The sequence below is a fragment of the Ochotona princeps genome, chromosome 7 (genome assembly GCF_030435755.1).
Source record: "Ochotona princeps isolate mOchPri1 chromosome 7, mOchPri1.hap1, whole genome shotgun sequence".
Classification (NCBI taxonomy): domain Eukaryota; kingdom Metazoa; phylum Chordata; class Mammalia; order Lagomorpha; family Ochotonidae; genus Ochotona; species Ochotona princeps.
Window position 1 is genome coordinate 61392639 of NC_080838.1, and position 27411 is coordinate 61420049.

General features: G+C 41.6%; 1 protein-coding gene across 30 annotated transcripts in view; it reads left to right on the forward strand.

The window, feature by feature from the left end:
• Window positions 1–26906, forward strand: part of SEC31A (SEC31 homolog A, COPII coat complex component) — a 70784-nt gene extending 43878 nt beyond the window's left edge. For 6 of the 30 annotated variants that reach the window (XM_058667122.1, XM_058667121.1, XM_058667118.1 and 3 more), the window contains 9 exons: window positions 3086–3178; window positions 3799–3922; window positions 5476–5817; window positions 14828–14866; window positions 17000–17058; window positions 18430–18693; window positions 21785–21904; window positions 24969–25040; window positions 26316–26906. In XM_058667122.1, coding sequence (XP_058523105.1) covers window positions 3086–3178; window positions 3799–3922; window positions 5476–5817; window positions 14828–14866; window positions 17000–17058; window positions 18430–18693; window positions 21785–21904; window positions 24969–25040; window positions 26316–26495 — 1293 coding nt within the window. In that variant the 3' untranslated portion in view covers window positions 26496–26906. The remainder of the gene's footprint in view (window positions 1–3085; window positions 3179–3798; window positions 3923–5475; window positions 5818–14827; window positions 14867–16999; window positions 17059–18429; window positions 18694–21784; window positions 21905–24968; window positions 25041–26315) is intronic. The other 24 variants (XM_058667138.1, XM_058667135.1, XM_058667142.1 and 21 more) reach the window with 8 other exon arrangements.
• Window positions 26907–27411: the final 505 nt, after the last annotated feature.

Sequence of the window (27411 nt, forward strand, 5' to 3'; positions counted from 1 at the left end):
GAACTAATGCTTTCTAGATAAGTCAAAGTGACATTTATGATCTGCTTTTCAGAGTCATTGCATGGGACCAATACTGTGGTATAGTCTGCTAAGGTTCTGTTTGTGGCTGTGGCGTCCCATATGAATGCCAGATTGTATCCTGGCTGCTCCACTTCCAATGCAGCTAGCTCCCTGCTAATGGCTTGGGAAGCAGCAGAGGCTCAAGTCTTTGGGCTTCTGTACCCATCTGGGAGACCTGGAGGAAGCTTCTGGCTTCAGGTGTTGAGTTGGCTTAGTTTGGGCTATTATAGTCATTTAGAAATTGAACCAGCAGATGAAAGAACTCTGCTTCTGTCTCTCCCTCTCTCTCTGTAACTCTGCCTTTCAAATAAAAAATAAAATATGTCTAAAAAATAAATCATTGCATTAATCTGGTCAAACAGATTATTTTACCTGTAAATTGGTTCTGGATTCTATAGGGAATTTTATTTTTTATTATTTCTCCTTAAAGGTATATCCGTCTCTTTCATGGTTTATTTATTTGAATAATGTCTGAAAGTGATTGAGTATTATTCTGAGGTTGACAGAAAGGGAGAGACAGAACAAGAGCTTCTCTCCATTGATTCACTTGCCAGATGTTCACAACAGCCATAGCTTGGCCAGGCTAAAGGCAAGAGGTTGAGCTCCAGCTCAGTCTCCCACATGGGTGCAGCGGCCCAAGGACTTGCTCTGTCTCACACTGCCTTCCCAGGAGCATTAGCAGGGAGTTAGACAAGAAGTTAAACAGCCGGGATTTAAACTAGGACCGGCTTCCCCACTGCATTACAGTGCCAGCCTTGTACATCTGTACTTGAATTTCTGTTTGATTCATTCTATAAACTTGAGTACAGTAGCAGGAATTTTCTTGTTAGTGGCTTAATTTTGTATTTTTAGTAAATAGTCTTTTTGAGCATCTTTTTGTGACTCATTAGTATAGGTTTCTTTTGTTGCTTGTATCTACACAATGAAGAGTATCCAGAATACACATTTTTTGGGTGACTTGGATATTAGAGAAAAGCTGATGACCAAAAGAAGGTTTATGAAGGTGTAGGTTTTAGAGCATGTTGAAGGATTAACAATTTTAATCTTATTTATTTTTTAAATTATCAAATGTTTAGTTACATAAAATGTGGCTTCTTACTGTGTTACTGTTTCATGTATAAACTTCGAATTCCAGAACAGCAGAGATAATCTTCATGTTGTTTGGTGAGAAGTATCTCCCCATAAGTATGTAATGTGTGGACTTAACTGATAGCAAACCTAATAAGTACCTTGTCTGTTTTAAATAGAACAGATTGGTAATAGCATTGGCAAGCATTTTGCACTTCATTGTAGTGAGAGTAAAAAATCCAATCATGAAATGTTTAAAAAGGAAAAAAAATCATCTTTTTTTTTTCTGTTGTATTTTTGATTGGTAGCTAACCAGGATAGATTACATTTGAAAGTAACTAGAATTCTCTGTATTTTGTTGTTGTTGTTCATTTAATAAGAGAGTTTATTGTGAATACCTAGTATTCTTGTACTAGAGTATATACTGGTGAAAATAATATACAAAAAAGAAAATGATACACAAACATGAATTCCCTACCCTGCTGAAGATTGTAGCAGACTTTCAAAGTCTCTGCGGTAGGTGGAACAGAGCAGATGGTGTCTAGGAAAACTGAGATCGCAAGCAACCAACCAGAATTTCAAAACCCGGAGCTTGACTCTCAGCTTTAAGTGGCTGTTCAATGGCCAAAATATTAAACCTCCCAGGTACTTGTGTTAGAGCAAATGCTTTCTTGGAGTACTAAAGCAAGGCAAGAGGGGGCAAGAGGCTTTATTTGTTTTTTGGAAGTTTGTCGGAGGAAAAGAGGGAGGGAAAGAAAGATTTGCTGTCCACTGGTTCCCTCCCCGAGCACTCAAAACCAGCTGAACTGGGCTATGGAAAGCCAGGAGGGTGGCAGGAACTTAATAACTGCTTGCACTATCACCCAGTGTCTTCCCTGGAAATTGAATCAGAAGCAGAGCAGCCAGGATTCAAATTAGCCTTCTGATATAGAGGTGCTGGCATCCCAAGTGACATCTCGGTGTGCCATAGCACCTGCCTTAGAACACCAACTCTTTCCATCGTTGAATTTAACTAAGTCTTTGTGGGAGAAGGTAAAAATATTCAAAGACTTGTTCTAATTGATACCAGTGTTGTGTCTTAAGAAAAATAAAACAAAGTTAAATCATAAATAAAGCATTTTTTAAATTAAAATATATAATACCTTAGATAAGTGAAGACAGTGATTTGTGGTTTTAAAGAGGAATTTGTAGACAGGACAAACAGGATGCCAGGTTAACAGGACTTCCACTCCCAGTCCAGTCAGCACAGCTCTGCCTTTCTTTTGTGTGTGTGTGTGTGTGTTCAAGATTTACTTGACAAAAAAGATCTTAGTTATAGTAACATTGGAAAGCACTGGACTCCAAGGCAAGTCGCGTGGTGCCATGTGAGAATCCAGGGCTGGGAAGCAGGTGACCCGCAGAGCACCATCTCTGCTCATGGTGGAGTGAGAGGCACCTTAGCCGACCCCGCGTTTCTCTTGCCCTTGCCTTCCTTCCTTGCTGCTAAAGAGAGGGCTAGGCTACAGATTCAGCTTCAGTGTTCGCAGTGTGATTGTTAAGCCTTGTATGGGACTTCTGTCAGGATGTTTGCACAGTAATGGTGGCATGAATGCTATTAATGCTTCAAAAATCACTTTTTTAAACAATTTTTTCTGCTGTGTCTTCTTATCCTAGTTTTAGTACCTCACTTTTCCCATTTATTCTTGGTGCTTGAATGGCATTGTCCTCGTGCTTTGATTTATGTTTTTCACATTTGTGTTTCTTCTGCCCCACTCCCATCATTTTGTTATGACTGTTTTCCGTTTGGTATCCCAACTACTTTGAAAGCATTTGCCTGACTGATGTACATTATCTTGAAGCTCTTTTTTGGCCTTTCATCTGGCTAGTATTAATACCTTTTGAGGGTTTTTTTTTTTTTTCTTCTTTTAACATTTTCATTTTTTATTTTCTGTGATTGGTATTTCTTTGTTCAATTCAGGTTAAAATTGCCCCTACTGTCACTACCTGGAGTAACAAAACTCCTACTGCCCTTCCCAGCCATCCACCTGCAGCCTCTCCCTCTGACACACAGGTATATCCTTCATTATTCCTCCTCGAGCAGGATTCTGCTCACCTAAATAGAAATACATATAGAGAGAGTTATCTGTTTCCCTCCCCCCTTTCTGAAGTGCCCCATTCCTCTCTGTCTGTGTTTTATTGCTTCTGTGGTGCAAGAAGCGGTCTTTAGCAGTTTCCTTATCCCTTCTCTTTTTTTTGGCAGTTCAAAAATGTCTTGAACTAGAAATCGTCATCAATGGTTTAAATGTAATTTCTGTTAGAATTTCTTTATCTTTTTTTTTAAGCTTTGCAGAGTTTGAGGAGAAATAAAATTTTCCTTTTTGACATATTTATAATTCTAAAGTATGAAATAGTAATGGCAATTAGTAGAAATGGAAAATCTTGGTGGCATTAGAAGTATCACTGACACTGTTTTATGAGGCTGTTACATCTTTGGCCATTCATTGCAGTTATTTTTTGGACATGTCTGTTTAAAAAAAATCATTTTGAGGAGATAAAATGCAATGTTGCTTATGCAGTAAATTTTTAAAAAATAATAAACATGGAATTTTATTTCAGAGAGTATAAATTCATCTTGTGAGGTTGTTGCTTCCAATGTAATCCTCTTTTTTTGACCATATTCTTACTTCCCAGGGAGAAAATCCTCCACCTCCAGGTTTCATAATGCATGGAAATATTAACCCAAATGCTGCTGCTCCGCTTCCCACATCTACGGGTCATGTGCATGGCCAGGTACCACCTTATCCGCAGCCACAGCGTAAGTAGTGCAACCCTAATGTTCTTTCACAGCAGCATAGCTGATGTAGCAGCCATTCACTTTGGACAAAGTACGAATCAGTTCTGCACAGGACTGCTAAATCCCTGCAGCAGAGGAACATGTTTTCCCAGGAGGCATCCGGCTTGAATCAGCAGGCTGGGCAGTCCTGTCCTTTCACTGTGTTTGAAGCACTTGACTTCTTTGCCTGAGCCATCACTTGGACCTGTTAAAGAGATGCAGATGTCCCACACTTTTAGCGTAAAGAAATACAGTTTTAAAAGTTACACAGTGCAGTCTTTTCCTTTAGGGAATGTAAATTGTTCTGGGAAAAGTGGTTCCAAGGGACATTTGCTGTTACTGCTGTTTATCCATTTTATTTACGTATTTTTAAAATAGGCCTATTTAGAGCAGTTTGAGGTTCACAGCAGACTTGAACAGAAGTGCCACCACCTGCCCACCCTCCCCACGGTCCGTCCACCTCTGCTTCTGCAGTGGTAGATTCAATGGAGCTGCGCTGACCCCCCATTATCACCCAAAGTCCACAGTTTGCGTACATTAGCTTGTACTCTTGGAATTGTAGAGCTTCTGGATTTTATTGCCTTTTTTTAAAGTAGTGTATTTGTTGATATTTATTTTATTCTATGGGTTTCAACAAATGTAAAATCACATTAAAAAAGAAACACTGAATCTCAAATGGAAAAATTACAAGACAATTTATAAAAATTACAATTAATTGCAGAAACAAGAACTAATCCAGATAAGCACCATTTGTGCTAAAATAATGTTCCCACTTTCCATGAATGTAAATTCGAGACAGTGTTTCTTTCAAGTGCTCAGTGTGAACATGTGCTTGAGAGTACTGATAGAAGCCCTTCACAGTTCTGCTAGGTACCTACACTTGGTCATAAAGATAACCCTAATTTGAATTTAAGTCTTTGCTTTAAAACATTGGTTGGCTCTCTTGCTTGATTGGCTCTTAACTCCCTCCATGCAGTGTGTAAAGTCATTAAAGTACTGGTTCTCTCAGGGCTTACAGAATTGACTCTTAGTCTGGAAAGACCCTCAGACTCAGGATGTGGGTTACCGATGATTTTACAAGGTTTGGGAGAAGATAACTGATTCATGATAGTGCTAACGCTGCAGTTTTTATTGGAGACAGATTTTGAACTGCCACCATACTCCATGTACCTTTTTCTGTCGTTTATTCTGAGTAGAGTCCATCTGGTGATTAGTAGGTCTCATATAGCTTTTATACAGGAACAGGAAAATTCTTAAGAAAAGGGTCTGATGATTCAGAGATTTTTTTATAACCAGCAGAATATTCTGGGGGTGGAACTTTTCAAATGTTGGCTTAAGTGGTTCTTAAGTATATGTAGGCCTCTGAACCTCAAAAGCAAAATTTGGTCTAAGTGTTCATTTTTGGTTTTAGCTTACTTTTGGTTAAGTCTAATGATGCAGATCAATTCCCTAGAATGAGATAGCCTTTTGGTTTTCTGTTGTAGTGTGAATAAACTTGAACTAACCAAAATTTCTGTTTCTTCTTCTTGATGTAGCTTATCAACCAGCCCAGCAGTATCCCTTCGGAACAGGGGGGTCAGCACTGTATCGACCTCAGCAGCCTGTTGCTCCTCCTGCCTCAAACGCTTACCCTAACACCCCTTACATCTCTTCTGCTTCTTCCTATTCTGGGCAGTCTCAGCTCTATGCAGCACAGCACCAGGCCTCCTCACCTACCTCCAGCCCTGCTGCTTCTCTCCCTCCTCCCCGTTCCTCTGGAGCATCCTTCCAGCATGGCGGGCCAGGAGCTCCACCGTCATCTGCAGCTTATGCACTGCCGCCTGGAACAACAGGTACACTGCCTGCTGCCAGTGAGCTGCCTGCGTCCCAGAGAACAGGTCTGCGCTTGAAAGGGGTGTGGTTTGGCTCCCTCCTTCCTTTGGTCATGAACAGCTGGGTGTATGGGGACATGTGTTATTTCTACCTGATTGTAAATGGGTACTGTGAGGTGTTGATGGGGGCCTCATACCAAGTTCTAACACTGTTTCTGAAAATGTTATCTTCTCATAATATCTTGAGCAGCTGAATTAGGAAAACCACAGCTTCAAACTAGCAGAAAATAAGTGATGTACCATTGAAAGTAAGCTAAGAAATGAATAGGCACAATGTAGTGTTTGGAATCAATCTAGTGGATGCTAATTTCTTTTGTGTTTTCATTGGGAAAGTTTTGGTTTTTAAAATTATTTGCAACTTAAACTCATTCATGGAAGTTAGTATAGTATCTTAATGAAGTATCGCAAATTTTATAATTTTATTTGTTAAGAATTCATTAAGATCTCATCCTGCTGGGCTGAGAGAAGAGGAGCATTCACCTTTGACTGTGTATTGTAAGAGTAAAGTCAGTGTACAATAGGAAGTGCAGTGTCCACTATGGTAATACTGCCCTCTTGAACATTTTGGAAATTTCTAGGATTTTTTTTTTTTTGGTCTTATATAGTTGTGTCTGAGTATATCTAATTAATCTCATAATTTTGTAAAATTTTCATGATGAGATGTATCTTTATTAATTTTATAATTACAGAAGTACCCGCTGTTTCAGTATGTGTATACAGTATGTGTATACAGTATGTAGTGATTACTTCAGGGTGTTGAATCTCACTTCACTCACCTGTCTTTTTTGTTGGTGGTGGTAAAATACAGTTTTATACATTTTTAAATTCTTAATATTGCAGTTAGAGAATTGTGTTCATTTTATGAATAAGGTTGTATTATCTGGTTTTCACTTTGGGGTGCTGAAAAGAGGCCTCAGAAGTACTCATTATAAAAAAAGAACCCATCAGTTTAGCATAAGAATCACTTCCATAAAAATTGAGTACAGATTGTCTGGGTTTGTGTTTCAGCTTGGCTTCTCAGTATATGGTTTGAGTAATTTTCTAAGTCTCAGTTTCCTCAGAGAATAGCAGTAGTACCTATGCATTAAAAAAAATTGAATACATTTGAAGACAACGATTGGTATATCAGAAGCACTTTTTCTTTAAAGATTTATTGTTCATTTTGAAAGTTACAGAGTGAGAAATTCCATCTCCCCAGATGGCTACAGTAAGAAGCTTCATCCAAGTCCGCTGTGTGGATGCAGTGGCCCAATGCTGGGGCCGTCATTCACTGCTTTCCCAGGCATGTCAGCAGTGGCTGGTTTAGAAGTAGAGCAGTCGGGACACAAAGCAGCACTCACATAGGATGCTGGCGTCACGGGCAGTAGGTTTACCTGCTATACCACAGCACCAGCCCAAATAAACACATTTTTTCAAAGTTAACTGTAATGATAGAAAGCGTTACTCAACTCTGTGCATTTTAATATTTAAAAGAGGTTTCCTTTTCAGGTTATAAATTTTGGCTTTGAATAGGTTGGCAAAAAAAAAATTGAGGTAACACTAACTATTTCTAATTCCAAAGTTATTCAAGATTTGTTTATTTATTTATTTATTTATTTATTTTTGAGAGAGAGAGAGTTAAGAAGAGAGAGAGAGAGAAAGATGGAGAAAGATCTTGCATTCCCTGGCTCACTCCCTAGATGGCACAGCAGCCAAGGCTGACGTAGGCTGAAGCTGGGAACCTGAAGCTTCATTCGGGTCTGCCTGGTGCTGGGGCTGTCTTGCAGTGCTTCTTCAGGCCATTAGCAAGACATTCATCCACACCAGTAGGGGATGCAGGCAGCATCTTTAATTATTACACCACAATGCTAGTTCCTCTGATAATGTCTTAAGAAGCCTGGATATGACATTTTCTTTCCTTTGTGCTTTTTAAACATTGATTTATTTATTTGAAAGACAGAGTTACATGGGTAGGGTGGGGGAGACGAGAAAAATCCGCCATCATTTGCTTCACTTCCCAGATAGTCACAATGACCAGAACTGGGCCAGTCCAAAGTCAGGAGTCAGGAGCTCCTTTTAAAGTCTAATGAGTGTTTGATCCCAGAATTATACATGCATTTTCATCTCTTTTTTAGTGCAAAATGTTAAAATCCCTAATAGTAAAAATCACACATACGTAATACTCACACTCACGAGTATGCTATAGTCATCCTCTGTTACCTCTTAGGAATATATTGCAGAATCCCCAGCCTAGAGCCACAGGAAATGCTGAATTTTGCATATATTATGTTTTTTCCTATTCATATAAGCCTATGAAAAAGTTAAATTATTTAGACATATTAAAACTAACAACAATAATTATACCAGAATGATTATAACTGTATACTGTAATCAATCTGACATAATTGCTCTTTCACCCTGGGACCAATGATTATGTAAAATAAAGGTTACTTGAGCTCAAGTACTCTAATACTATTGGCGTGGTAACAAGATGGCTACTAAGTGTCCAGTGAGCAGGTTAGAGTGCGTAGTACATGCACACTGAACATAGGGATAACTCATGTCCCATACGGAAGGGAGCTACATGCACAAGAGTGCATCATGCTGCTCACAGTGCTGCACAATTTACAACTTAAAAATGGCTTCTTTCTGGAGTGTTCCATTTTATATTATCAGTCCGTATTTGACTTCCAATAATTGGAACTATGAAAAATAAAGCTACTATGTGTATGTGCACCATCCTTTGTTACTCAGATAAATGTACAGTGATACATCACAGATAGCTTCAGTTGTTTCATATTTTAGAGAGGAATGCTACTTCATCTCCAGTGGATGAGTGAAGATAGTACATATTCTGAATAATTGAGTAATGTCACAGTAGGTTAAGCTGCTACCTGTGTGGCTGGCATCTCAGAGCACCATTTTGAGACCCAGCTGCTCTGCTTCTGATCCAGCTCGCTATTGAAGAGCGTGGAAAGCAATGGAACATGACACAAGTGCTGGGCCCCTGCCACCCAAGTGGGAAATCCAGAAGTAGTTCAGACACCTATTTTCAGCCTAGCCCAGTCCCAGTCGTGAGAGGCCATTTGGGAAGTGAACCCTTGGATACAGATCTCTCTCTGTCTCCCTCTCTCTCATGTTCTCTGCCTTTCCAATAAATGAAATAAACCTTATTAAATAATAATTGGCTAATCATCAGAGCTCTTAAGTGAAAGAGGTAGCATGGATTCAAGGAAATCCTCACTTAAAAAGTGGCATAGGGAAGAAGGGAAGGAAATGAGCATTTATTGAGCTGATGTTAGACACTATTTTTTTATTGTTTTATATTTTCTTATTTGTCTCAGAACTCTGAGAAATAACATTTATTATTTTTTAATTGTAGGTGAGGAAACTGAGTTCCTTAGGGATTAAACTTATAAAATTTTCTCAGGTGTGCAATATGATTGAGCAAGTTGAGATACAAACCCAGGTTCTTTCAGTCTTCAAAGCTCCTGTTCCTTCTGTACCAGACAGTCTAGTCTTGATATAGATGGCGGAAAACTGCCAGCCTTGGGATTGCAAGAGTCATATAGCAGCACCGCCCAGGAGTTTGTTACTTTATAATTTAATGTACATGTTTGCATGGGTATTCTTTTTCTCTTTAAGCAAAACAGCATTTGGCTGTGGGCCGTGAAAGTTAGTCTGTGAATGCAAAGTAACATAGTGCTCTAACCTGGCTGAAAACAGAGTAACTAATAAGAAACCAAACATTTTTCAGTGTTCAGCATGCACTATACCTAGCTGCTCTGTTGCACATTAACAGTCTCCTATATTTTATATTAACAGTTAATAGCTTAACTCTGTTCTTTTTTTATTTCCTAAAAATTTTGATCATTATATAAATAATTCTGTGGGAAAACATTGTTCTATGATCATGATTTTATTCAGCATTTCGAAATTCCAGTTGACGGTGGATAATTGCTGACCGACATAGATTTTTAGTTCTCCCATGAATAAACCACAAAATGTTGTGGTCCAGGCCATAGACAAACTGATGTTGCAATCAGCAAAACATTGAACCAGTAAATTCTTAATGATGACCTGTTTGATCTTAAATTGGAATTACCCCAAGGATGGGGAGGTAGAAAGGCACAGTACATTTCTATCGAACAGCAGCTAAGCTGAAGCCTACAGTTTGTATCTGGGCTCAGTTTTAGGGAACCTTATATGCAGGGCAAGAAGGGCAGAGGTTAGTAAGATAAGAGATTCCTGTGCAGGACTTTGAGCAGGTGAGTGGTACTGAGGGAGCATCAGCTCAAGGGGCCTGCAGGGTGGCCTGTGGACAGCACACCAACAGAGCGCGTCAGCAAAGCTGGCTCTCCAGGGGCTGCGTGTGGAGTGGCCAGCCCAGGACAGCAGGGAGCAGTCCCTGTTCCAGGAGAAGTGGGCACTGCCCAGTTCACTTATTTCATTGGTTGGTCGGTTAACTTTCTTGCCTCTGGTTAAATGCGTGCTCATTTTTAAAGGGAAAGTGCTTTCAAAAGTGAAGTCTCTACAATTTTACTCAGGAAAATTGTTTTCTAATAAAGCAGCCTTTGAAATTTTAACTTATGCATACAGTCTTATACTTGTGCGCATTCAACAATTTTGAAGGGTCATAGTGCTGCATGTTTTTGTGAAACAGTATCTTAAAATTTTGTCTTAATTTTTATGAATTTCCCTAAAACCGTAGAACCTGGTTTTACTGGGTTTCAAGTAAAGTGAATGGAACATTATAGCCTTCCTTACTTTAGTTTTATCTTGGGTCACTGAAAAATGGCTGCAAGGATTTATGTCTTTGATTTTATGACTTTTTAAAAAATACAACCTGCTGGCTTGCAAGGATAGGAAGAGTTGATGTATAATGAAGATACCCTATTCCTTCCCTTTCAAAAGATTATCTAACCAAAACTTACCATGAGATTGGCATCATACTGAGATCCAAGGCAAATGGAAAGTGTCTTAGCCACTGTATCCATCCTGTCCTTGTATTCTCCGTGAGGACCTGAAAAGGTCCCTGAGAGGAGGCGTTCGTTCAGCTAAGGGTGGTGTGCAGCCGCACACTCAGGTGCAGGAGCAGCAATCCCTTCCTCCTTCGCAAAGAATTCTGTGAAGTACTTGGTCTCCACACCAGGGAGATGAGACTTTAGCACGGTCCAGTGATGAGCTAGGGTAATTCCCAGGTTGCCCCTAGATTTTTTTTAAAGATTTATTTATTTTTATTACAAAGTTAGATATACAGAGAGGAGGAGAGACAGAGAGGAAGCTCTTCCATCCGATGATCCACTCCCCAAGTGAGCACAACGGCTGGTGCTGTGCCATCTGGAGCCAGGAGCCAGGAACCTCTTCCAGGTCTCCCACACGGGTGCAGGGTCCCAAGGCTTTGGGCCATCTTCAACTGCTTTCCCAGGCCACAAGCAGGGAGCTGGATGGGAAGTGGAGCTGCCGGGATTAGAAGCGGTGCCCATATGGGATCCCGGGGCGTTCAAGGTGAGGACTTTAGCCACTAGGCCACGCTGTCGGGCCCAATCCCTAGATTTTTTTTTTTTTTGCTTAACTTTTTACTATTACAAATGATTTTTGAAAGACCTGAAATAATATAGAGTAAAACAGAAATTACCAAGGATTCTTCCACCTACAGTTCTTTCATTTACACTCACACGTGTATACACATTGAATTTATATAAATATATACTTATGTATATGCTTGTGGGCATGCATTAAAATTGTTACTGTGAAATACATATACAATTTAGCATTTTAACCATGATTTCAGTGTTCTGTTTTGTGGCATTAGTATATTCACCTTGTTGTATGATCATCACCAACATTCATCTGCAGAACTTTTCCATTATCCCTTACCAAAACTCTACAGTGGCATTAACCGACTTCTTATTCCCCCTGCCTTTGGCAACCACTGTTATACTCTCTATGGCCAGGGCTTAGCCAGGCCGTAGCTCCCCAGCACTCGGGCCCGTGGCGAGGACCCTAGCCCTGACCATTGTGGCCATTTAGGGAGTAAGCAGCAGATTGAAGGTATCTCTTTCTCTCTCACTCCTTGACTTATTAAAGTGTTGGATGAAGTGTATAATTTTCCACATCTCCAGTAAATCTTCATAGTACTATTTTAAGTATATAGTCATACTTTTTTTTTTAAAAACATTTATTTGTTTTTTTGGAAGGCAGAGTTAAAGAGATAGAAGAAGACGCAGAGTGAGAGATTTTTTATCCAGCTTTGTCATGTGTTGGAGGATCCAGGCACTTGGCTCATCTGCTGCTGCTTTCCCACATACATTAACAGGGAGCTCAGTTGGAAGCAGAGCAGCCAGGATTCAAACCATTGACTGTGTGGGATGCAGGTATCACAGGCAGTGGCTTAGACTGCTGCTGTATCATAGTGCCAGCCCCTGATAATTTATATTCTTCAAGTAGCTTATCACTCTTATAAAGTATCCCCACAGAGGAGATGTTGTGTTGTTTTTGGGTAAAAATTCTTATAGTTTAAAACAAAAATAATTAAAAATGTTTGAATTCCAGCTAAGACAGAAGTGTATATCAAATTGACAGAAGATTTGAACAGTGATGGACTGTAATAAAACATTGCTTAGTATGTGTATGGCTTGAAGTAGGGAGAAGAATCAGGCATGTGTTGACAGAGGGTAGGTTGGGAGGGGACTTTGATTATTGGAAAAACCTTTATCTTCTAATTCAACAGATCTATTCCCAGCCTCTCCATGTTATCCAGGCTGGCCAGCTAATTCCCTCTGCCTGTTGAGTCTTGTTACTAATGTCAGTCTTAGGACCCCTAACTTGGTTTTAATTATGACTTTGAAGTCATGTTGTAGAGATTTCTTTGTGCTGCTGATAGTTTGTGACGTCAGGATGTTGCCCCAGGCTTTAATACTGAGGACATGAAGCAAAGTAGTCTGCTGTCCTCTGCACCTCCCTGCCATGGAAGACGTGGGGTGGGGAAACTTTTGTTCTGCCCAGGACCACTTCGATGTTTGTAACAGTATTCATAGGCCACACACAATTATCAATTTAAAAATAAAGCTGCTATAGATTTATTGAATTTCAGTTCCCACCTGTGGTTGCCTTGACCGGACCAGACTAAATGACGTTACCCACCCTTGGTAAGGAAGAGGGTCTGTTTTTGGTACTGCTCTGAGAAGAGTGTCAAGCCCAGGGTATTTTCAGCACTTTGAGATCTGCCATATATTGACCTGTGTGGCCCACAAGCTGAAGTCTGGTGCTGGAGTACAGAGTAGCTGGGAACCGGGTACATCCTCCAGGGTAATGCACATGAGAACTCCCCAGGCAGGTATTTACTGAAGTTAGGCATCTATTACCTGGGAGTTTGGTTATAAGGTTATGAAGTCATCACTTCCACTTCAGGTGATAATAGGAAACCACTTATTGTTTATTATTATTGAGCACTCCTTTCTTCAGTTAACCCCTGTGTGAAGAAGTTGGCTTATATTGAGACATGTTGTGTAAAAAAAAAAATTCCTTAGAGTAAGCATTAGGATACCATGAGACCTCACGCTGCAGCATTACCCTGCTACCTGGCATGTACAAAGCAGGAGTAGAGTGCAAACAGAATTGAGCTCACCATTTTAAATGCTATGTGCTCTTGGTTCCTCTCTTGCTAAGTGAAGAAAACTGAGTCAGTATAAGTTACACACCCATAGGAAGTACCTTCACTGCATGCTTTTGATGAAGGTTATAGTGGGCCTGGCCTAACCCTGAATATCTGAGTATTGGAATTGCTGTGTTGGCTGTCAACCAGAAACTTCAGTTACCGGAAGAGATGTAGTAATTTCTAAAAGATTGATGTTAAATGGTTTGCACATCCATTTATTTTCCCTGGAAAAGCCCACATGAGATGGTTACATATTTTCTGGACCTATTCTCATGTACATTAATTTAGCATGTGACCCCAGAAATTTTAGTTATTCCAGAATGTAGTCTTTGGTGCCTCCCAAGTTCAACAGTGAAAAGCACAGCCTTCCTGTCAGAGATGCTCAGGCCCAGTTCTCCTGTGCAGTGCTCACACTCCTGCGGCTCAGGAGTGTGGAACTGGCTCCCTGCTGTGTCCTTAAATCTCTCATTGCAAAAGAGGAGATTGGGCCAGTGATGTGCGCCTCACCTGGGAGCTGGCTGACCAGGAGACTTTGTGACTTAGCCAGTTCATTAGAATCATATTTTACAAACTCTCGGACTGATGTGGATTACAGCTTTGACTAATACCAACATTTAGGTATAGTAAGTTAAGAAGTGCTATCCCTTGGTGATATTGTTGAGCCAACCAGTGGGAAACTCCATGCAAACCAGTTAAGGAAATACTGTTAAGTAGGAAGGGAGAACATTTTCTGTTGAAAGAAGTCAGGTATGAAGAGGAAAGAAATTAATGTATAAAAGTTACTTCTTAACTCTGATAGAAATTAATTCACCTTACCCTCAAACAGGTTACTTTCTTAATTAGATAGGAGACATTTCACATGTGTTGGTTAAAGCTTGGTTCCCTAATAAAAGTTTGCTGTGGGGCAGGTCTTCAGTTTAAGGGGTTAAAACACCTGTACCCCTTACCGGAGTACCTGGGTTTGATTCTCAAGTGGGACTCCCGCTTCCTGCCAGTGCACATCCTGGGAGACCACAGATGGTGGCTCAAATGCTTGGGTTTCTGCCACCCACATGGGAGACCTGGGTTGGGTTCCTGACTGTGTCTCAACTCGGCCCAGTCCTGGCTGTGGAGGACACTTGGAGAGTGAATCAGCAGATGGGAGCTCTGTCTGCGTGTCTGGCTCTCGCTGCCTTGCCAGTAGATGACGGAGAAGAGAGGGAGACATGAAACGAGTAACCCTGACCCTGTAGCATCCCCAGCACATCCAGCAGTAAATTAAAAAAAATAATAACTTGTTCTTTATAGCAATGGGGGGGGAAGGAGAGAAGCTGTTAAATTAGACTTTGGAATGTTTTCAGTAAAACTATGTAAATGACTTTTACTTTTTATCTACAGAAATTCAGTTTATCCAAGACCAGGCATTTATGTTGGAAGGTGAATTGGTTGTAAAATATACTTTGGTAATACCTGAATCATTAAGTATAATTGATGAATGAACAATAACAATAATGCATGTAAATTTGAAAGCTAATGATCCAAAAATCTGATTAGTATCATTTTTATTTAGCCTTGATTCAGTAAAATTTGATAGCTGATTGACTTTATATTATGACACAAAACAGCTTTAAATCATAAAACCTGTGTATTTTATAAAGACATAAAGAAAACAGCTTGTAAGATTGTCTTACGTAACGGGACGAAGTGGCCGAGTGGTTAAGGCGATGGACTGCTAAAGGTTGTCTTAGGTATTGATAAGAATAAAAAGTCGTGGAAGATATTTGAATGATTGATACCTGATCAGAAATGTAAGCATTTTCCAAGAAGCTGGCATAATTGAACTCGGAGTACTTTAGCCTGATTTTGTGTCCCACCTGGTAAAGTTGTGGCTACAGGGTGGTTAGGAGATCTGTAGTTCAAAAGTTTGTGATGTTATGTGTGAATCAGGTTCTTTGGCTTGCTCAACAATTTTATGATTGGATGTCATGCGTATCAAACAAATAAAAGTTAACATGCTGAAAAATAGCTTATTGGAAGAAGAGTAATTTGTTGTCTTTATATATACACATGCACGAAACTATCTTGACTAGTTATCTGGGTCCATGACAGGACAGATTATAATTCGCACTTGATGAAAAACAAAAATGTTACGATTTAAAATTTACTGTGGGACCAATAAAAATAAATCTTCAAAAAAATTTTTTTAGCTTTGTGGGCCAGTGTTGTGGCACTGCAAGTGAAGTCACTGCCTGCAGTGCTGGCCTCCCATATGCTTGAATACTCTCTGCCCCACTTCCCATCCAGCTCCCTGCTAATGTGCCTGGGAAAGCAGTGGAAGAGGGCCCAAATGTTTGGGTCCCTGTGCCTACATGAGAGACTTGAAAGGCGCTTCTGACTCCTGGCTTTGGCCTGCCCAGGTGTGGCTGTTGTGGCCATGTGGGGAGTGAACTAGTGGATGGAAGCTCTGTGTCTCTCCTTCTGTATCCCTCTGTAACTGTACCTTTCAAATCTTTTTTTTTTTTTAAATAAAATGATCCTGTTTTCAATATGCTTTTTCCCCTTTGAAGACACTCAAGGCTCTAATGTACGTAATAAATTATTTCTTTTTTTTTGAAGTTTATTTTTTTATTTGAAAGAGAGGGAGATATTCTGTCTACTGGTTCACTTCCCAAGTCACTACAACTGTGCCAGGGCAGAGCTAGCTGAACCAGGAGCCAGAAGCTTCTTCTGGGTCTCCAACATGGATGCAGAGTCACAAGGCTTTGGGCCATCTTCTGCTTTTCCCAGGCCATTTGCAGGGAACTGGATGGGAAGTGGACATGAACTGGTGCCCATATGGGATGTTAGTGTCACAGGCACCAGCTTTACCCAGTATGCTGCCAACACTAGCCCCAGTGTTTAGTAAATTCTGCTTCTGGTCTTCATTTTTCACTTGAGATATAGGGGTAGGGGTTGTGCTTTTTGTTTCGTTTTGATGTGTTCAGAGAAGAAATTTACTATTTACAATAATTTTGTTACATGTTTGCTGCCAGTCTGGAGGGTTGTTTTTTTTTTAGCATTAAAAAAAAAATCTTACAGCAGATTTTTTAGTAATCTTTCCATCGTATAATTCTCAAAGCAGAGATGCTCAGAATTTGTGGTGCTGTGTAAAGGTTTGTTTTTGTTTCTAAACAGTGTTTCTACCATATAGAGGCGAGTATGTGCTTATTTATTCAGGTATGGTGAATGTAGCAGAACTTTTTTTTTTTTTTAAACAGACTAAGGTCACTGATTCTGCCCTTTCTGGGAGACAGTAGTAAACTGCTCCTTGGAGGTGAAGCATGTCGCCATTCCTACATTAGCCATTTAAATAGAAATGGTGCAAAGGCGGCTGGTCCCTCCACTGCAGCCTGTGGTAGAGGTCTGAGTGCAAGACCGCAGTGCTACCAGCGACCCCACAGGCCAGTTGGTAAAAGTTTTATGAGGTTTATCTCAGAGCTAGGTAGAATTTTAGAAGTTAGATGACGGACTCAATTTCGTTTTCTTGCTTTCAAGATTCTAAAGAAATGTGTCTTCTGTTGTCGCTGATAGGTCCACAGAATGGGTGGAATGATCCTCCAGCTTTGAACAGAGTACCCAAGAAGAAGAAGGTACTTAGAAAAAGACACCCATCCTGGGGCCCACAGGTGTCAGGCTCATCACATAGGCACTTAGAGCACATTACACTTCACTGATTCTTATAAAGGCATAGTTTACTCACTGATGTATTTACAGGGTATTTCAACATGGTTTTAGTCATCCCTGGAGGGAAGCAAAGTGGAAAACAGTATCAACCAAACCTAGCTCTAACGGCAGTGGCACAACTTGAATCCCTTTAAGAAGGCAAAGTGTCAGTTCCAAAAGTAGAAAATAACATTTCAGGCTTCTCAAATGATGTGTTTTGGGTGGCATTACTTCGGTTATGGAGTTCCAGCAAGAATCATGAACTTGGTCATGATACATTGGCATTTTGTCTAACTGGATATTGTTTGAATACAGAAGTGATGGTGTAGTTAAGCATTGTTCAGTTGTCAATAGCTATTAAGAACTTCATAGTTCTTACAATTTTCCTTTCCTTCTTCCCAAGCCATTTTCTTTTTTTTTTTTTTTTTTTAAGATTTATTTTTATTACAAAGTCAGATATACAGAGAGGAGGAGAGACAGAGAGGAAGATCTTCCGTCCGATGATTCACTCCCCAAGTGAGCTGCAACGGGCCGGTGCGCGCCGATCCGATGCCCGGAACCTGGACCCTCTTCTGGGTTTCCCACGCGGGTGCAGTGTCCCAATGCATTGGGCCGTCCTCTCCTGCCTTCCCAGGCCACAAGCAGGGAGCTGGATTGGAAGTGGAGCTGCCGGAATTAGAACCAGCGCCCATATGGGATCCCGGCACGTTCAAGGCGAGGACTTTAGCCACTAGACCACGCCGCCGGGCCCCCAAGCCATTTTCTACTTCTTTTTTTTTTAACTGTTCCTCCAAATACAGCCATGAGCACATAAGGTGAAATTGAGAGACATGAAGTGCTCAAACCTAAAACATGAGTTAATAATCACAGACTTGATCAGCTACTTTGAGTCGTAAAATTGTTGAATATCTACTTTCTGGCCTAGGAAAGGAGTACCCTCCTTAGACACATTAAACACACAAATGCGGCACATGCGACTCCAAGTGTTTCCAGGCCGACTTCTGCAAACTGGACATTGCCTTTTGGGAAGGCCGTATTTTTTGCTTCCCTTTACTGGGGTCAGTGTGGAAGGGCAAGGGCAGAACGGAGAGGTCCAGGTTAGAGCTCCCACTGACCTTAGCCACATTAGCTACTTCATGTCCTATCTTAGAATTCTGCATGAAACTTGATTTGACAAAAGTTTTCTGTTGTGAATTTTTTTTTTAAACCAAGGAATGGTCTAGTTCTCTTATATGAAGCTGAGAAAGTTTTGCTATTTGTTTTGACTCTTGGTGTCCTCTGTTTCCATCTTTGCAAAGATGCCTGAGAACTTCACGCCTCCAGTTCCCATCACGTCACCAATCATGAACCCCTTGGGTGACCCCCAGTCACAGATGCTGCAGCAACAAACTCCAGCTCCAGTACCGCCGTCAAATCAAGCTTCATTCCCACAGCCGCACCTTCCAGGTGGCCAGCCCTTCCATGGCATGCAGCAGCCTCTTGGCCAAGCAAGTATGCCACCATCTTTCTCCAAGCCCAATTTGGAAGGTGCCCCAGGGGCTCCTATTGGAAATACCGTCCAGGTAACAGTCAGGCTGTGGAAGTGGAATGGGAGGATGGCTCTGTTAAATGCATTGTCATATAAAGAGGGTTGTCTATTTGATCATTTACATTTTCTGCCTTGACAGTTGTGGTATATATTTTATTTATTTATTTAAAATATTTATTTATTTTTATTGGAAACACACAGGTCTATAGAGAGTAGAGAGGAAGATCTTCCATTCACTGGTTCACTCCCAAATAACCACACTGGCCAGAACTGAGCCAGTCCAAAGCCAGGAGCCAAGAGTTTCTTCTGGGTCTCCCATGCAAGTTCAGGGTCCCAAGGCTTTGGATCATCCTCTACTGCTTTCCCAGGCCACAAGTAGGGAGCTGGAAGGGAAGTAGAGCAGCCAGGGACTCAAACCAGCACCAGTATGGGATCCCGCTTGTGCAAGGCGAGGATTTAGCCACTAGGCTGTCGCACCAGGCGCAGTTGTGCTGTATCCTGACCTCATCAGTGACATCTGTCTGTTCATGAAAAGCAGGGAGCTGAAGCAAGCTCTTTCCCAGTGGAAAACTAGTTCTGTTTGTCTTTTACTCATCCAATTCAGATTTGTCAGATTAGTATATCTTTAACAGCACTGTGTTTTGCTGTTTTAAATATTTAAATTTTAAATATTAAAAGTTGAATTATGAAAACACATGGGAAAGCATTGAGGTATGCTGGATTAAGCCACCTGTTGGGGTACCCACATCCCTTCTCACATCCTGGGTACTCTCCTTTGATCTGGATCCCTGCTAATGTGTGTGGGAGGCAGTAGGTGATTCCTGTGGGGCAGAACGTCAGTTACCGTGGAAAGTCTGACCCATCCAAGGAGAGATCTGCAATGTTCAGGCAGGTCCTGGAGCCAGCTGCCTGGCTCCGGTGCTCTCTCCAAGGCCCTCAGCCTCAACATGTACAAACTGTAATTTATACTCATTCTTCCAAACAGAGTGTCAGGGTTTCCTGGTTCAGTGAATGGGACCATTTTCATTTCTGTTGCTTCCAGCCAGAAACCTAGGAATCTGTCTCTCCTTTAAACTCCAACTCAGATTTTGAGTGTACTACTATAAATTGTTTCTTGATCTTTATGTTGCTACTCTGGCCCATGTTGCCCTTACCTCAGATCTATACCAGGGCAGGAGCCTCATGATTTTTCTGCCAGCATCTTTCTTGACCCATTTAAAGAAAAAAAGGGGTAGGTAGGGGTTAAGGAGAGATTTATTTATTTATTTGAAAACCAAGATCTTAGGGAGAGATATAGATCTTTCATAGCACTGGCTTATTCCCCAAGGTCCTTTAACAGTGGGGCAGTCCAGATCAAAGTCAGGAGCCAGGAGCTCTGTTCACGTCTCAAGTGGATGTCATTTTTAGGAAGCTGGCTTGGAAGTAGAATAGCTGAGATTCAAACCAGCATGCCAGTATGGGATACAGATGCCTCAAGAGCAGCTGTGCCACAACATGTGCCCTACCTTGATCTAGTTCTAATTTGCTTTTGATTCCTCCTTACTGCAAACAGTACAAGTTCCCCTTGTCATCAGGATAAAGGCCAAAATATCAAACACAGTCTGGAAAGCCTCTTTTTATTTTATTATGCTCCTTCTTGCTTTCTCTGTTCCAGCCACTTGGCCTCCTTTTAGTCTTTTTTCCTCATGCTCCTTCTTTTGGACATGCCATTTCTTCCACATCTAATTGTTATTTATCCTTCAAATGTAATTTCCGGAAGAGAATTCCCATCCTTTCAGTCAAATCCCAGGCATGGCATTTTTCAGGTTCCACTGAGTGTTAACTTGCTGCAGTTGCTGTTCTGACCATTAAAAATTTTTTTTCCCATTAGCTTGAGAACTCCTTGGGAACTCAGTGATTTTTATGTAGCCCGTATCTGGGATATAGTTGCATGATTTTTTGTGTGTGAATGAAAAATGAACCAGTTGGGCCTGGCGGCGTGGCCTAGTGGCTAAAGTCCTCGCCTTGAAAGCCCCGGGATCCCATACGGGCGCTGGTTCTTATCCTGGCAGCTCCACTTCCCATCCAGCTCCCTGCTTGTGGCCTGGGAAAGCAGTCGAGGACGGCCCATGCATTGGGACACTGCACCCGCGTGGGAGACCCAGAAGAGGTTCCTGGTTCCGGCATCGGATCGGCGCACACCGGCCCGTTGCGGCTCACTTGGGGAGTGAATCATTGGACGGAAGATCTTCCTCTCTGTCTCTCCTCCTCTGTGTATATCTGGCTGTAATAAAATGAATAAATCTTAAAAAAAAAAAAAAAAGAAAAAGAAAAATGAACCAGTAGCCCATGTATACACTCAGCAAGATCGTGGCATCGTTCGTCTAGCTTTATCTTGCTATTTTGAAAATTACACAGTGAACAAGCTCTCAGTGAAACAACAAATGAAATTGCACCATAAGATGATGAAAAAAGAGCCAGAAAAACAGAAGCCGGTGCTGTGGGAGAGCCAGGTTAAGCTGCTGCCTATGACACCAGCATCCCACATGAGCGTCCTGCTCCATTTCCTATCCCCGTCCTTGGTGATGCTCCTGGGAGAACAGTGAAGGACATCTAAGTGCTTGGGTCTCTGCACACATGCGGGAGACCTGGATGAAGTTCCATTCTCTGGCATCAGCATGGCCGACCCCAGGCTATTGGCAGCCACTGGGTAGTCAATCAGTGGATTAAAGATCTTTATCTCTCTTGTTCTAATTCTGCCTTTAAAGTAAAGAAATAAATCTTAAAAAACAAACACATGCACACGCACACAAAAACAACCACCCTGATCAGCCTGCTATGTTCTCTAGTACCCTGATTCTGTTTCCATTGGAACAGGTTTATGTCCATTGTTTCTGTTTGATAACGGTCAGCATCTGCTCCCTAAGGAGCTATTTTGAATTAGTCCTGCTTACGAAAATCTAAGCTATCAGAAGAGTGCTTGTTATGCCGTAGATCTACAGTTCCCTTTCCTTAATTGATTCCACGTGTTGCATTTTCATCTGACCTGTCTATAGAATGGTCAGCTTTTCTTTACCTCATAGCTTCAGAATTTTATATGGAAGTGCTTCTGGCCATTTCTGATTATTTTACAACATCTCTTCCAGCATGTGCAGTCTTTGCCTACAGAAAAAATCACTAAGAAACCCATCCCTGACGAGCACCTCATTCTGAAGACCACGTTCGAGGAGCTTATTCAGCGCTGCCTCTCTTCGGCCACGGATCCTGTGTGTATCTTACTCTTTTTAGGGGTTATTAAAAGAATCCTATATGGGACTCTTCCCTAATTGTTGCTCTAAGTCCTACAAGATGTGTGTCTTAAAAGTTTTTGTGAAAGTCCCCAGCCTGGCACTTAATACAGCTTACATTAGAGAAATGGGTCATTGCTTTATGTGTGTGTGTGCGCACACACACACACACACGTTTAGTCCTCCCACTAGCCCCAGTATAGGTAGATTTGTGCGTTTTGTTTTAGAGATGAAATAGTTACAGCAAGGGGCAGGCAGGTACCATCTGCGGTCAGAGCCAGCGTTGAACCCCAGACAGTCCCACTGCAGACCACGTGCCCGCAGCCCCAGAACTGTGCAGTGTCTCATCAGCAGCCTGCATGCTTGGCACATACATACAGCATCAATATAACAGCATCCTGCTGGTCACGCAGGAAGGTCATATATGAGAGTTCTTGCTGAAATTACACCAACAATCACCTCTGTAACGTTACAGGAATCTTAAAGTTAGTTAGATGTTTTAGATACTGGGTAGTTAAAACAGTTGCTTTTATTTAACATATCTTGAGGGTGCCAAAATTCCACAAAGCCAGTATTGTAAATGAAGTTTCTTTTTTCTTTTCTTTTTTTTTTTTTTTTTTTTTTTTTTGCCAGCAAGCAGTGCATATATTTTTTAGAGCCGTTTACCACTCGTCTGCTTGAACAAAACAGCTCTGGAATGTGTTGTTTTCATCAAACACTGGGTATTAGTATGTGTATCCTTCTGCTAGCCCTGTAGCCAGGAATTCCCAGCACAGAGACTGTCAGGAAAGCAGAGCAATAGCAGGAACCTTGACTCCTGGTATTCGGCGAGCGCTGGGAAGACGGAGCTGGAAAAGGAGAGCATGTGAAGCTGAGAGCCAGGAACAGCCAGCGTCCGCTGTGCACACCCTGAGACCTAGGCAGTAGGCTGCAGGGCTGGAGAGCTGCTAGGAAGAAGGTGGCAGAACTCCGCTCCTGCTGCTGGTGGGAGTCTGTGGAGGTGGAGAGGCAAGGGAGACGTGACCCAGCTGAGTAACATTTTGGTGGTGTTTACCTTTTCTTTAGGTAGTCATAACATCTTCCCTCTGGGTGCCCAGAAATCCTGGGCAGAGGGAACCTACAAAGACTGCTCATGTCATTCTCCAGTTAGCGGAGAGGTTGTTATGTCTCCTCAGCTGTCTGCACCCCCTCGGGGTACAGCTTCTGTTTGTAGCTGGGCAAGGTTAGTTTCAGGCAGGGACTATGAGTTTGCATTTACCAAGGTTCATTTGCATCAGTAATTAGAATAGTTTCTATAGCCTTGGTTTATTCTTATTTTCACACGAGTTATGTTCCTTCAACACAAACTAACTTTCCAGCCCAACTGAGTCCCTGATAGTGTCAGTGGCAGCCTTGCCTTGCCTCTCTCTGCTCCTGACACCTTGGCACTCTTTCCTCAAATACCCAGAGCACTGCAGCTCAGGGCCTCTGTCCTGGCGGAGCCCTCTGCCTAACACTCATCCCCCTTGATTGGCGTTGCCTGCTCTTGCTCTGGTAAAGTCTCTGTTCAGATGTCCCAGGGCTATTAGGTTTTACGAAGCCGGACAGCTGTAACTCGCCATCCCATGGGTGGCAGGACCCAAGGACTTGAGCCATTATCTACCTTCAAGATGCACCTTAGAAGGAAGCTGTCTTAGAAGCAGAGCTGGGACTTGACCCTGGGGATTCAGTATGGGGTTCCAGAATCCCAAGTGTGGTCTTATGTGCTGTACCAAATGCCCGCTCCCGCTGAAACGGAAAGTTTTTCATTGTTGTTCTGAAATAGTTTCTCTCACTGTGCTTACAAAATAGGATGGGAGTGGGGTGGGCAAAGAATCTCTAAAGAATTTTACAGCTTTCTTGTTAGTAATCTGAAATTTCTGGAGTTGCCCCTTCTACCCTGCCCCAGTTTGGTGCTTTAAAGGCTCAGAAAGGAGAATCAAACATGCCAAGTGTGACTAAGTGTGTGGAAGTACAATTTTGAAAAGTTAAAGCAAGATTTCACAGGCTAATATTGTGGGACGATTCGCTAACCCACTTTTTGGGATGCCTGCATCCCATATGAAGGTGCTTGATTCAAGTCCAGTTACTCTTTTTTTTTTCCCTTAAGATTTACTTTCATTTGATTTATTTTTATTTGAAAGGCAGATTTTGCAGAGAGCAGGAGAGACAGAGAGAGGGGTCTTCCATGTGCCAATTCACTCTCCAAATGTCCGCAACCGTGTGAGCTGAGCTGATCTGAAACCAGGAGCTTTTTCTGCATCTCCAAAGTGGGTGCTAGGACCCAAGGACTTGAGTCATGCTCCTTGGCTTTCCCAGGCCGTAAGTAGGGAGTTGAGTAGGAAATGGAGCAGCCAGGACTCAGAACAGCACCCATATGAGACTTAGCCTGGTCTGCCAACGTGCTAGCCCTAGGCTACTCAATTCCCTCATCTAGCTTCCTACTAATGTGAGAGGCAGCAGATGCTTGAGTCCCTGCCACCCATATGGGGTGAGATGTGAATGGGGTTCTAGGTTCCTGGCTTATGCCTGGCCCACCCCGAGCTGTTGCACGCATTCAGTGAGTGAATCAGTGGGTGGAAGGTCTGTCTGCTCTCACACATCCTCTTTCTCTAACTTACTACCACTGTGCCTTTCAAATAAATAAAAACATGCAGGCAGGCAGGCATTAGTCTTTCAAAATGTATATGGCTCCACAGTTCATTCACTTATTTTCCCCTTTAAAGCCTACAGTCTACAGTTGCATCATTCGACCTCTTTCCTGGAATGCTAACCATTGCTGCTTACAGGTTTCTGTGGATCTAGCATAACTGCTCACCCCGCAGGCCAGCCTTCACCTGCCCCCATCCTTAATGGGTTCCTAATCTCTCTTATAATAATCTGTTCAAGTCTCCTAGTTGTGTCCATTTCTTTATAAAAGGGAGCTGTTGAGCAGCTTGAGGATAAAGGTGTGGTGAAATGAGATACGGCAGCCTTTTTTGAGCTAAGTGTCCATAATGTAACATCTGTTTTTCCTCTCCTGCAGCAAACCAAGAGGAAGCTAGATGATGCCAGCAAACGTCTGGAGTTTCTATATGATAAACTTAGGGAACAAACAGTAAGTTTTGGGGTAAAGGGGAGGACTTATGATAATCGTTGATTCTGAGTTTTTGCTAGTAAAATGAATGATACATCACACTTTCATTTAGAATGCTTGGGGGCAAAGTTGGCAATGTTTATAAAATGGCCTTTCCTCTGAATCCTGAATTGTGCATTCTGTTCAGTGAGGATGAAGGAAGAGATGCATGCTTGCATGTGTAGAAGAAATTTTAATCCTTCTTAGAACAAACTAGAAACACAGACTGGCTTATTTTAGCCTTAAGATTTCTGGCCTTCTGCTGCTGTTCTTTTTAAACAATCCCAGCTACACTAAGTCATCATGGACTAGGCAGGTGTTCTGATTTCTGGCGTGTCATCTTTCCTGTGATCTGCAATTCCTGCTCCTGTTCTTCTAGAATAGCTGTTATGCAGAGATGAAGCCAGACAAAGCTACAAGCTGAACAGGGCAGTGCGCTGTAACTGAAGGTAGCTGCCAGTAAGGAAGCAAAGCACCCTGTCCACTCTTGTCCCTACCTCTGCATTCCTTTCTTGAGTTTTTTTCTTTTCTTTTTTAATTAATGAAAGCACTAGGAGAGAAGAGGGAGAAAGGCTTGGTGCATTCCTTGCCTACTTTTGCATTTCAGCATTGCTCTGCCCCATTCCCCACACCCAGTCCAACCAGATAAAAATAACCTTCCTAAGACCCAAACCAAAGAGTGCTGCCATCACAGTGGAAGTGGTGTGGTCTGTGGCCTGATCCAAAATGAAGTTTTTTCTCTAAGGAAGGACATGGAAAAGAAAACTTGGTTTTATAGTTGTAAGAGATGGGAAAATCATAAAAAGTGGTTAAGAACTGGGTGAACTGAGTATGTGGCCAGGCCTGTTGTCCAAGTTTAGTTCAGACTCTCCATTGTAGTAACTTGAATCCGTACTTTGAGAGAGCTTGATAATGAAGCTTTCATCTCTTTCATGACGTAGGAAAGTCTGTCAAAGACTTTGACTGCAATAACTGGAAAATTAAAGACATTAGGCAGGCAGAGAAAGTGTCATGTCATTACAGCCTTGGGACTCAGAATAATACTATTTAAGACAGTACCTGGCAGCTCATAATGTAAGATGCATTAATAACTCCCTTACGCAAATCATTGCATCATGCTCTGTGACTTCACTATTGCTTGATCCAAGAATAACAGTGCTCACTTCAAGCCCCATTTCACTATCCAGCTTTAATGTTCATAGAGACTCCCATGGGAAATCCTTTCTTAATGTTTCTTTGGTTCTGCCTTTACTTCAGCTGTCACCGACGATCATCAATGGTTTACACAGCATTGCCAGGAGCATTGAAATGCGGAACTACTCCGAAGGATTGACCATCCACACTCACATTGTCAGCACCAGCAACTTCAGTGAGACTTCCGCCTTCATGCCAGTTCTCAAAGTTGTCCTCACCCAGGCCAATAAGCTGGGTGTCTGAAGGGACAACTTCATCTCCCCACCAATATTGCCATTTTTTCCAAAGAAACGTGTTCTAGAGAAATTGTATGACATGGACCAATCTCATTAGCATGTTTCCATAGCAGCCAGTGAAGAGCAGTTCCATGGTTCCTACAGCTGTACTCACTTTACACTGCTCAAAACCCTGGTGCCTCCTTTTGTTGTAACTTTCTGTTGCACATCTTGATTTTCTTGTTCTGCAAATAGTGTATTTCCTGGATTACACACAGTATTGTTTTCCAGGTATTCTGATAAATATGATTTTTAAAACCTCAATTTACTTTTTAGAAAAATTGCATATGGTTATGCATAAAGCAGAATGAAAGCTAAATTTCTTCCATGTCCTCTCTACTTCCTCCATGTCAATCAAATTAAAGTGTATACTCCTGTTTCATGCGCATGTTGTGAGTTTTTTCAGAACTGCTCTGTGCAACTGAGTTTAGTCCCCATTCCTTGTCTTTTAAGCCTCACGCTAGGCCTGAACCAGTAACGGCAACTAGAAGCTACTACATAGGTTTTAGCAAATTGTATGGGGGAACCTAAACATTGCGTTCTGTAGAATGCATTGAGCTTTTCTCTGTTAAACATTTTCAGTGCTTGGTTTGAGTTTTCAGTCCAGTTCTCTACATTTTGTAGTTAGAAATTTATTTCCTTAAAAAAAAAAATCACTTATGACTGAGATTTAAGCCTGACAAGAAAAACCTTAGTTCTAGTTGGCCTGCTGAGCAAAATCAAAGCATTTTTATCCAATTTTTCTGTTAAATAATTTTATTCTAACCTGCTCTTTAAAAATATTTATTTATTTGAACTCAGTTGCAGAGAGGGAGAGAAAGAGCTTGCATTGTCTGGTTCACTCCTCAAATAGCGGTAATGGCCAGGACTGAACCACAAGCTTC